Genomic DNA, 12,210 nt, shown 5'->3' on the forward strand with positions numbered 1-12,210 from the left:
GTGCACCTACTCATTCTGCAGAAAGCACAAAATTAAAAAGGTGCACAGATGCACCTTTGCCACTGGGCCCAATAGGAGCATTTCATACCATAAATGACAGGCAGGAAACATTTGTGGAACTTTAAAATTTAAAAAAATTCCCTAAAATTAGCTGTATTATTTTAATGTCTGTATTGTAAACACTGTGAGGCAAAACACATTGCCCATAAATATTACGTATTGATAGTCTTCAAAGTTTTATTATTTATTGTGCCTTACTTTTGCCTTTTTCTCTTGACTTAAGCAAAGCATGATACGTTATTGATCCATTAGAAACATCAACATTTGAGCTGATTTATATTTGTTGTTTAAACCTGTCCCCTTTTCCAGAAATCTTTATGGGATGCTGTTTCATTGGCATGTTCAGTCTATTGAGCTTAACCAACTCTAGTAGTCTAATGCACCTAGGGCTTTTTTTTACCACCTTTGTCACACAGCTCATATATTAAAGGCATTAAAGGTTGTTCTTAAGGTTCAAAACTATTACTTTAATTGGTTTTAGAAAGTATAGCCTTTCCAGTGGCAATAGCATTTATCAGCCTCTATGCAGGCATTCCTTCCACATTTTAGTTTTTCAGCACCGTTCATCTCTTTTCACTTGGTTGCATTTTAAAATTCACCTTCCGCATGAAAATTCTTTGAATGATCGGCAGAAATAACTCTGGTTCCCTTCAAATAGGGACTTTTTGGCACGTGTTCAATCAGACTATCAGAAACCTTCAAATAGTGACCCAGCAGCAGTTCTATTAATTGTACTGGTACCTTCTCTCAGAACGGTGTAAGTGACAGGCTCTGCTTTCAAAAGAAGAGGCTAAAGAGCCATTAATGAACAAGACTACCTCATGAAAATGCTGCTCTTACATTCTTCTGTTTTTCTCTTCTGTGGCTTGGACTACGAGTCTAAGTGGTTCTAAACCCTTTCCTTACTGTAGTATTATGAATAAAAGAAAATAAATACAATTGTGATAACTGTTTCTGGTGAAGGGGGGAATTACCTGCTCTGATGACCACAGCTTTGTATAAATGATTTTTTTAAGCAGAAAAGCATGGAATTAAATTGATCTTTTTACTTAATTTTTGTTTATATTAAAATCATTTAGTTAATCAAAGGAAGCACTTAAATTTGTTTCTTTTTCTAGAAGGATAGTTGTCACTACAATGGTATTTTGGGGAGGAGGAAGGTTTGCTGGAGGGAAGGGTGACTGGAAGGTAGCCATTGTTAACTAAGCAACTGACTTTCTAATTACTATAGCCTTGAAGATAAAGTTGTTCTTTCTTGTGAATGGAGCTTTCTAATGTTTGAATGCCAAAACAGAATCTGCACAGTTGTTTCATGGTAACTTTATTTACGTTTCCCATGAGTTTCTTAAGTTGTCCCATCAGTCTTGTCTCACCTTCCTGATTTCTACTGGTTTTCTTCATGTTTTCATATTCCTCCATCTCATTCTCCCTTTTACTTTGTTTTCATAATGCTTTTGATTAATGATTCTATATTATGTCAAGCACTCAACTACATCTTTGTGAGCTGTGTGATATTAAGCAGGATTAAACACTCCTGAGATTGCTTCACACAGTGACACTCAAATTATATTAAAGGAGAAGGGGCAGGGAGGAGGCGGGGGGGGGGGGAGAAAAGGTAAGGAGAGGAAGAGGAAAAAGAAGAGGAAAAAGAGAGGAAAGGAAGTGAGATTTGACAGAACTGAACTTGACAGATGGACTTCACCAAGATAGAGTGACAAGTGACACTGCAGACACGGAGGAAGTGCTTTGCGTAAGTGAGGATTTTTATTTGAAAACTGGAAGCTTCCTGTATTTATCTTTCCCAAGCTAAGTTTGGCATGTGTACAGTTTCACCATTTCTGTTTTTTTAAAATCCATCCTTAGCTAAAAGTCCAAACTATAGCCTTAAATAATTAGCTATTCAACAGCGAGACTCATATTGAGATGCAAAGATGCCTTTAAGGATGATCCTTTACAGAGAAAAGTCACTTGGGAAGGGTTTAGGCACATTTATTTCCTGGCTTCAGCTGTAACAGTTATTTTTCTCCTTCCTAGTAGCTGGTACAGTGCTGTGTTTCAGCTTTAGTCTGAGGACAACACTGATAACACACCAATGTTTTAGTTGTTGCTGAGTAGCGCTTACTTTGATCAAGGACTTTACAGTCTCTCTCATGCTCTGCCAGTGAGGAGGGACACAAGAAGCCAGGAGGAAGCAGAGACAGGACACCTGACCCAAACTAGCCAAAGGGGTATTCCATACCACAGCACGTAATGCCCAGTATATAAACTGGGGTGAGTCACCCTGAAGGCCCAGATCGCTGCTCGGGTCCAGCTGGATATCAGTCGGCGAGTGATGAGCAATTGTATTGTGTATCAGTTGTGTTTATTGTTTTCTTTTCCTTTTCCCCTTTCGCCTTGTTATTTCCCTTATCATTATTATTAGTAGTAGTTTTATATTATATTTTAGTTATTGGACTGATAAATATCTTGGTCAGTAGGAATCCAGAAAAATGTGCCAGGTTTTTGAATTTTCAGAAATTATTGGATTGAAATAGAGTACCTTAAAAAATAAGAACTTCGTGGAGATGCTGCTATTTGCTAAATGCCCCTTGGACAAATTCACATGTTCTGCCTAATGTTTTCTCAGTTCTTAATCTAACTTTCCAAACTTCTGAGTAACTTCATTAGCTGCCATGTTTTTTAAATTAATTTTTCTCATATATGCTTCTTTTCAACTGTACTTCATGTGTACTTTTCTTCAAATCTTCTTTTATCCTCTTCCCTTCCCAGAGGTTTTAAAGACCAATCCTGCCTAATGCATTGGACTTGATATTCAAATTTCTTAACAGTGGACTAGGGAGGCATTCTGATTTTTCAGTTAAATATAGAGCTTTTGCTTCTGTTTTGCTTAAAAGTTGCTGTATTTTTCTGTCCAGAAGCTTGTATCAAATAAGAGTACATGATTTTCGGATGCATTGTTATTAGTTATAATGTATTAGTTTATACACTTATCTTTCTCCTAGAAGTTTATTCAGAAGGAGTATAGCTTCACATATGGAGGAGGACCAAAAAATGTTCCTGATGCAATAGAAATATCTGGTACAAAATAGCTGACATGAACCTAAATTTTACTATCAATATACTCTGTGACTGAACTTTTCCATATTCTGCAGCACCTAATTTTAAAGGCCGTCCTGGCCCTGTTTAGTCTGTTAATGCAAATAGGGCTGTTAACTTTGAAAATCTTTGCCTGAAAATAAACCTAGTATTACTTCATCATTTTACGAGAAAGGTATTATGACTTGCCACTCCCTGTCACAGGTGACACTCAGTTTAGACAGTTCATCTGTGACATCAGTGATGCGAATACAGTTCTCTATATACTTTGATTGGGGGAAGGTCGTCATCATACCCTAACAAAACCAGTATTTATGTCCATCACAGTATAAAATAAACTAGCTTGTTTGCTTTATCAAAAATGTAGAAATTTGCTAAAATCTAACATCTTTCATATGATATATGCATATAATTGCACACAGTAATTGCATGTGAATAACGAAAAATGCATTATCTGTGAGGCAATGTATAAATATGAAACAAAGGAATCTATTGAGGTATTGTCTTTTTACCTTAATATATTTAATTTGCCAATGCAGATTTCACTGAATTACATTTAACTTATCTTTGTGATTCCTACTTTAATATTTCGCAGGCAAAACTTAAAATATATTCCATGTGACTGCCTCAAAAATGCATGGTTTTGCTAATTTGATAGCTAATCCTATCTGCTTAACACACAGGAGAGAAATGATGTGTCATGCTCTTACTCAAATATCTTCCTAATCTGAAAATTACAGGTAAATCATGTGGCTTTATGCTTGCTTTTTTTTTTTTCCCCCTAACAGATTTTAGTTGTCAGACAGTTTTGTAAGTAGAATATTTAACCTGTTTATTAGCATGTGTTCTATGTTGCCATTGTTCACGCACATCTTTGGCTTTCTTCCTACCCTTATGTCCTATCTTAAGAAATAATTAAATTCAGAGGAAAGACAATAATTTCAGCAGTCAAGAGGATGTAGAGACATAGAACACAACAACTGGACAAGGAACTTGTGAAACCTGGGCTGGTTTCCAGGGACACTGGTAGTTACTGGCCAGAATGAACACCATTCCACCTCAAGATGGGGTTGTGCAACTTTTTGGTGGGTATTGAAGAAGAGGCACTTTGGGGGACCTCTGACACTGCCAAGGGAAGGAAAATAACGGAAGTATGAAGTAAATGAATATTTTATATAGCATGAAGTGAAGCTTGAGAAGGCCCATCTAGCTCTTCCAGAAAAACCCTCATAGATGTCTGGCAGCTGTGCCACACTCCAAAGGTGGTGTTACTCTTAGATTTTATTTTCACATATGGCTCTTCACTACTGATAACTTTTCCTCAGCAATAACAGTGAAGTTACTGTAAAAAGAAATTATGGATACTGACTTCTCACTATTTTGTGTTTCATCCTCAATGGAATGCTTTCTTCATTGTTTACATGTTGTTAAATACATCATCCAGTAAGCAGCAACCACCTGTGAAAAGTATTCTCAGTTAAAAAGCTTCATTTAGATTTTTGTGGCAAATTTATGAGGCAAGTCCTCTCTACTGTTTAAGAGGTAGTAAGGACTCCTACCACAATGTTGGTCTCACACAACGATGGGATTCTCAGGCTCACATTTCTGCTCAATGAGAACAGGTTGACAAGTCACTGCTTGTGATGAGCCAAGAGTGTAGTAGAATTACATCTGTTTTCTGTGAACTTAATACAGTTACTCGGAACACCTCAAATAGTTTTTATAGTATAACAACTCTCATCAAAAACAGGCTAATTAGAGTGTCTAACTTGACTCTAGGTGACTCAGGCTAATTGCACTGCAGCCGCACTCTACAGATGCCAAAGTACTGAGCAAATAATTCTTTAAGAAATGGTGCATTTTGCCTACAATCTGAACCTGTAACAATTAAGGAACGTAAAGCCTATCATCACTAATGGTGCTGTAGGCTTCAGAGTATGAGATGGCCCTTTCTCTTTTCATCTGAGATGAAAAATGAAATGAATGCAGGTTTGGGACTTCCTTTTGAGTAAATGCAATGAATTGTTTAATAGCCTTAGAATGACAATTCTTGTTACTTTTTTGATGTAATGCAGACTAAGGAGTCGCCTGTCATTTACAGTCAGTCCCCTAAGGAAATATGTAATAGAACAATTAGAATGGATATTAACAGTTTGGCAAGCTTTAGGGCAACATTGACAGTGATTCTTTATATGCAAATATTTAGATAACTGTCAACCAGATTTATTAATACACAGAATTAGAGACTGAAATTCTAAAGTGCAAGCAATATAGTCATTCAAAATGTATCTTTTGTTTTGGTAGACATGCATAATATCACAGATTTCAACAAAATTCCTTTGCTGCTAAAGTTAGAAACATCTAGTGGATATAAGCCCTCCGGAGGTGCAGTTGTTGGGAAAGAAAAAAAACCAGTACTTTGTGTAATAGCCTCAAGGATTCCTGTAGCAAAGGGAGATCATTACTTTTTCCTTATTTTAAAAACAAACAAAAAACTCCAAAACTGGCAGATGTTGCATATGGTGAGAGATGGGTTGGCTGTGTATTGCAGTTCTTCAGATTCAGGAGCTGCACTGAATCCCACCACTGAAATCTATTTTCTGTTTTCTGGCAGCTGTTTTTGCCATTTACTTCAAAAGCAGATGGGGGAAAATGCAAAGAAGAGCTGTCAATTTTATTACCATGTATAATCAGCATCTGTGCAATACCTCAGACTCATTGCATAGCTTACACTTTCTTCTCTGTAGTAAAAATTCTTGTGGGATTTCTTGACAAGCTTCTTGCAGATTTTTTGTAAATGAGTAGGTGCTGGAATTAAAAGTATAAATTAATTAAGTTCTAAAGCCACTATCGTATTGACCAAATAAGATGTTATGTTCTGATCGTTCCATTATAAAGTATATGGCTAATTTGCTGCTCCATAGTCAAATTAGTGTTTTCTTAAGGAAGGGGTTTTATTTTATTGTTATTAAATGCTTTTTTTTTCTTTAGCTAGATCTCTAACCCGTTAACACACATCTATGTGCAGCACATCTCTGTGCAGTACTTTTTACCTTTCTCTACTGAGTGGGCTTAGTATATTGTACCCCATCTGCATGATTTAAAATAAAGATTATTCTGTAGAGAACAGGGTGTTCTTCATTCCCAGTCTGCCTCTTTCCTGGTGCAGAAGTCTTTCATAGAAATGACTTTTTATAGTAGGAAAATAAGCCAGTTTAAAAGTGTCAGTATAAATAAACATGTTGTCTGTCTCTGTAAGTGCGGAAGTAGTAATCGGTAATGGCATGCTCCAGGCTTATAGTAGAGAACAGCATCCTCCTGGAAAGTGTCAAGTGATTTATATGTCACAGGGCTCTCAGGGGACCGGGTGGGAAGAATCCGTCTACTGGCTGGGGAGCTACTTTGATTTGATTTGACTAGGTTGGAAGTCTCAACTGCAGAAGCACCTTTGTTTCTCAGAATAGTAAGTGGTTGTACATTACAGTGTCTGCAGTGATAAGCAGTGGGGAAAGAGTTAGAAAAAGAAATGTTCACAGTACATTTCCTAGATAGGAGAGATTAGGGAATAGTCTTCAAAAAAGGTTTTAACCAGTTTGGCACTGTTAAAAGACAGTAAAACACTTATGTATTGATACAGGACTTCTTTGAAGTGAAACACTAAAAGGAGCAGGAGACTTCATACTAAGAGCATTAATTAGTGTTTGTGTGGTGATGGGCACAGTACTACTTATACATGAGGCAGTGCGCGCTTTGATGAAACATGTACTTAACTGTCTTCTTCCATTATCTTATCTTATTAAATATGCTACTGAAATTGACTGTGGCTTTTGAAAATGAAACCACCAAGGCACTGTTTATGATACATAGGTGATCATTTATAAGAAAGAGTGGCTTCTGGGATAACTTTGAAAAGAGAGGTTGTGCACAAAATTTAATACAAGTTCAATGGAAAAATACTGATGCTAGCTTTTTGTTCTTCTGTGATATAGTGGTACTTCTGGCCATGTCATTTGCGATAACATGATAGCTGATGTTTTCAGTACCAGATACAACCTAACCTATTCCAGAATTAAAAATGCTTCATTTAAAATGAGGATTAATATAAAGGATTTTTAACTACTATGGGGTTTATCATTACAATGCAAATTTCCTTTAGATATTAGTCTATCTGTGTTTTGTGACCCTGGAATATATCTACTTAGATTTTCTCTGGAATGGTGGTTACAAATTTGCACTCTGAAATTCAGCTGATTTTAGAAAGATAAAGCAAAAGATTAGAGGATAACAATGCTTGAAAATGTGAATTTGTTTTACTTTCTTTACAGATAAAGTGGGGTATAAAATATTTTTCTTCTGCATTTATATAATCTTATTTTTCCTTTCTTATGCTAGTCTCATTTTATAAAATGTGATGTGTTTTAGCACAAACACTTTGGCATGACTTAAGAAAAGACATACTTAGATGATCCTAGTATAACAAATCCTTTATCCAGAAAAGCTTGTAAATTTATCCCAGCACTGCACAGTCTATTAGACTGTAAATTTCTTACTAAAAGGAAATATTAGGTAAAGTCGACGTGGAGTTCATTTTACATATCCACCAGTGAATTGATAGCTTGCTCTATCCGAACGGCTAGAAAATTAGCTTTCAGAAATATAGTGTAGTAGGACTTCTTCAGGTTTTGGACCCATATAATTTGTAGACAAATTGGACAGCAGTGAATGAAATCAGCTATTCCATCTTTTAATAAAAAATGGCATACATGTATTCTGTGAGGTACTTCAATTTATAGAACTAATACATCTTAAATTAAAAGAATAAACTGGAAAATACTTTTGTGTCTTTATTTAACTCTAGACTTTGTCTTTCTCAAGTTACATGCCATACCATGTCTAGTTAAGAACATTATGTGTTTAAACATAGGTGAACCTCTAGCACTAGGTTACACATCTCTACATCATAGGCTAATAAGCAGCATTTATAAGTGAGGCTTGTGTCAGCTTCATGAAGGAGCAATATCTGTCTTTCCCATAATACCCAGAGACATGTTTCCCCAGTGTCTCTCCAGCAATTCACGTCCTTCTCTGTAATATGGCCTAATCCTTCCCTGTCCTTTTTAACCCTCCTCCCCTTTCCAGTGGTCTGCATATGCTCTATGTGTTTCCCTGTGCAAGATATTCTCTGGCTGGTTTTCAAAGCTACACATCTGATAAATGTCTGGTCAGGCTGTCCCTGGTGGTGAGGCAATTGGTTCCTGCCAAATAGAGTGTGTAACAGGAATGGATGGATGGCAGCCATTCCCTTCACGGCTGGGTTAATTTGGTTTCTCAACTCCTTCCCATTGCTAAAGTAAGGAAATTTTTAGAAACTTACTATCTGAAGGTTTTACCTCTCTTTGACCTAGCCAGCCAAGTAGAAAACTACCTAGATGATAAGCATGCATAATCTGTATTTTGTGGGGAAACTAAGCTAAGAATGTAGTGTAAGAACAGAAAATAGTTGGGTTTGGTCTAAATTGGTGTTGACGTTTAACTGAAGTAAGATTTTACTTATTCAGATGTTCACCTTCTGCATCTACTCAAGTGTACAGAAGGTTTACCTTGTTCCTTCGTAGCCTAGTCAGTACTCCTGGTCTGATGAAAAATGTGTTTCATGGGTCTGAAAGGCTCAGCCAAGGTGAAGAAGACGTCTGAAAGAATATTGTGTTTATGGGAAAAGTTAACAGTCTTGTGCCATGGGATTTCCTGAAGTGTTTAAAACATACCTGAAAACTGTAGCAAGGTGGCAACATTTTCCTGGTTAAGGACATTTTTAAAGCATGAACCCTGTCTAAAACAGCTCTGATGAAGTGAGATTTTTGTGTGTCAGGAAGATATTTTGAGGCTTTTGGTTTTTTTCTTCACCTCTTTATAAGCCATTCAAGAATAAATTCTGCTAAGGTGAAGTATGGCTAGGCTTGAGAGATTTTGAGTATTAAATGTATAAATATCTCCATCTCATCAAAACTTCACAAAGCAGCAAAAAATTTTTCTTCAGATCAGCTGTACCATGATCTCTGGAGAAACTTCACAAACGGAAACAATTGTCTTAAGAATAGCTTCTTGGAAAGGCTTACTCAAAGTGAATATAAGAGCTTATTAGTTACACTGCACACACAGAGACTTATATGTCTCTTTATTGGAGGAGAAGTGAAATGGAAGAAAGTTAATAGGACAAGGGTGAAAGGAAAGATATAGGCTAATATTCCTGCATCTAAATTTAAAAAGGGGTTTTGACCTTAGATTTGGAGTCAATGTCGATGTAATTTGAAGTAGTGCAGTAAAGTCTACAGAATGTTGATTCCTTATGTGAAATAGATTTTTGGCATTGTCATTATGTACGTAGATCATAGAGTTGGTACCTGTCCATGAAAGAGAGAAAGAAAAGCTTTTTAGATGTGCATGTTATGTAGTTTGAATAATACCGCCTTTTCCTGTTGTACTTTTTAGTATAGTTTTGTTCCTTATGTCTACGTAATAGAATTTTTTACACTGCCATAACCATGAATACTGTGGTGTGTGAAGAAGTAGCTGCTATTTTAAATGTGCTTATAGCTGAATCTGTCTTGACTTGTTGGCAAGTGGGCCATAGGTCTGTGTCAGCATAGATCTCCCACATGCAAAGCTCTGGAAGTTCAAAAAATTCTTAGAAAACTGTTTCCATCAGCAAATTCACACTTTGAAGTATGGCAAGTTTCAGTCACAGTTACTACACATACAAAGCAAATGTGGCCAGTAACATAAACTACAATTTTAAATTAAAATACTTGTTTAAATAAGTTAGAAGTGTGCCTGTTCAATCTTAGTATTATATCTTAAACAAAAAGTGTTACATGCTGTACCTAAAGAAATCATGTGTGCATGTTGAAAAATATGGCTTTTGCCTTACTGCAGGTAACAACATATGTTATTTGTTCTGTAGGAACGTTCCTCTCCCCTTTCCTATGGTTTTCATATTTCAATGATTAACTCACAGAAGTCTTTAGACATTTTTAAATAAAACTTGCTGTATGTGAATTATACATTGGGAGTCAATTAACACCAACTCAAGTTTGAATTTTTAAATGACAGTTCTAGCTTAAATTTTACAAAATCCTTGCATGCTCTGAAAATAAGTTTTCTTTAGATACAAAGATTGGGTTTTAATTTACAGCATTACACTCCATAGGGTACAAGGTTTGTTTACAGACAAAACCTTTTTTTTTTTAATGAAAACTAAAATGAAATGACCTTGTTTCTCAAGATAAGAATTATACTGAAAAAGAAAGCAAAAGCAACTTCTTTGTTACAGTCTATCCCTTTTAGTTTGTTACGGCTTTAGATTGCTGTTTGGCTTGGGTTTTGTATTTTTATGTTGTTGCTGTTCTTTTGCAGACGGTTAGAACAAAATTCAATCAAGGTCATACCTCCTGGAGCTTTCTCACCATATAAAAAGCTTCGAAGAATGTACGTACCCAATAATTTAGATTTTTATTTATTTATTTTCATATATATATACACATACACACATGCGCATATCTATATATCTGTACATAAAAATAAAAAACAGGGCGAGGTCATACAGAGGAACTGCAGTCAATGTGTGAGCATTTAAGAAAGTTTGACCATGACCATAAGACCGTATAGCATATTTGTCAAGTTAGTATTTTTTTTACCAAGTATTGAGCTTATTTGATATGGTTCTGCATAGAAGCAATATGTGGCAAACATTCTATGATCAAATAAATGAATGGGGATAAGCCACTATTATTTCAGAGTATCTTTGAGTTTGTATAGTTCCATGGTGATAACAAACAATTCTTTCTAAAGTGTACTTAAGCAATGAGGAAAAGTAAATCTTTTGGGTTTGGTTTTTTTTTTCCCAAGCATTTGATAGGTCTGTTATTTACCACGCATTTTGTTTCAGTGTACTGGCAATTTTAGTGATTTTATATTAAAATTCTTTGGCAGTGTCTCATGTAAATGTTTTAATTTCTCTCTGACTTCCCTGTCCAGTTCTAATTACATGTTATTTTAATGTTTGCTATGTTGAGAATAGCTTGAATTAATTGAACCAAATTTCCTTTATTTCAGTGACCTGAGCAATAACCAGATCTCTGAAGCAGCTCCAGATGCTTTCCAGGGCTTACGTTCACTTAATTCACTGTAGGTATATGTTTGACCTATAAAAACAAAAGCAAATTTCTCACACTCTTATAGTGAAATAGTCTTGAATTTTCAGCTCCCTGCAGAATTTTGATATAAATTTGATTAATTCTGAATGCTGTAAAAATAATTTCAGAATGTTGGAGTGATAATTGAATGCAGTATCACAGCTGGACACTAAAAATGTATGGGGTTTTTTTATAAATATGATTGTGGCAAAGAATTGAACAAAATCGAACACTCCTTTTATTCCCAAGTTAGTCACTCTTACTAACAGCAAATCCACTTACCAAGGTCCCTTGATAAGGCTGTAAACAGTGAGGTGCTGATTCTGCTGAGAGCTTTTGGAAAAATGTGTGATCCTGCTACCTCACAGGACCACAAGGATCTTACAAGAATCAAATTGTTGATATTCAGTTCCCTTCAGGAACATGGAAATTTCTTTATTTTAAAAATCAAAATCACATAGTATGTACCTTTCATAATAGTGGCTTTGTATGCTTGATTATTTCCTGGTACAGGGTCCTGTATGGGAATAAAATTACAGAACTTCCGAAGGGCCTCTTTGAAGGACTCTTTTCTCTGCAACTGCTGTGAGTATTTTTTTTATATTTATTCTATTTTAGGAAAATTCAGAAGGGTAAACATGATGAGAGGTTTATGCCTGGAGAAGAACTGGCAGGAAATCCCATATGTAAGATCAGAGTATAATAAAAACAAATTATGTTAAAGCCAAAGAAGTCAAGACTGTTGTAGGCCAGCTTGCCATTCATCCCCAACTTGATCATATCTCAGTTCGTGTCTTTGCCTAAAGTGGTAAAATGAAACTATTCTCTTGTGTGGAATTTATAAGGATAAAATACGTAAGAT

General features: G+C 35.7%; 1 protein-coding gene across 13 annotated transcripts in view; it reads left to right on the forward strand.

Annotated features, from left to right (window-relative positions):
* SLIT2 (slit guidance ligand 2) overlaps positions 1 to 12,210 on the forward strand; it is a 265,376-nt gene that overhangs the window by 184,974 nt on the left and 68,192 nt on the right. For all 13 annotated transcript variants that reach the window (XM_030492445.1, XM_030492444.1, XM_030492443.1 and 10 more), the window contains 3 exons: positions 10,570 to 10,641; positions 11,269 to 11,340; positions 11,862 to 11,933. In XM_030492445.1, the coding sequence (XP_030348305.1) occupies positions 10,570 to 10,641; positions 11,269 to 11,340; positions 11,862 to 11,933 (216 nt within the window). The remainder of the gene's footprint in view (positions 1 to 10,569; positions 10,642 to 11,268; positions 11,341 to 11,861; positions 11,934 to 12,210) is intronic.

This window comes from Strigops habroptila, chromosome 7 (genome assembly GCF_004027225.2).
Source record: "Strigops habroptila isolate Jane chromosome 7, bStrHab1.2.pri, whole genome shotgun sequence".
NCBI classification, from domain to species: domain Eukaryota; kingdom Metazoa; phylum Chordata; class Aves; order Psittaciformes; family Psittacidae; genus Strigops; species Strigops habroptila.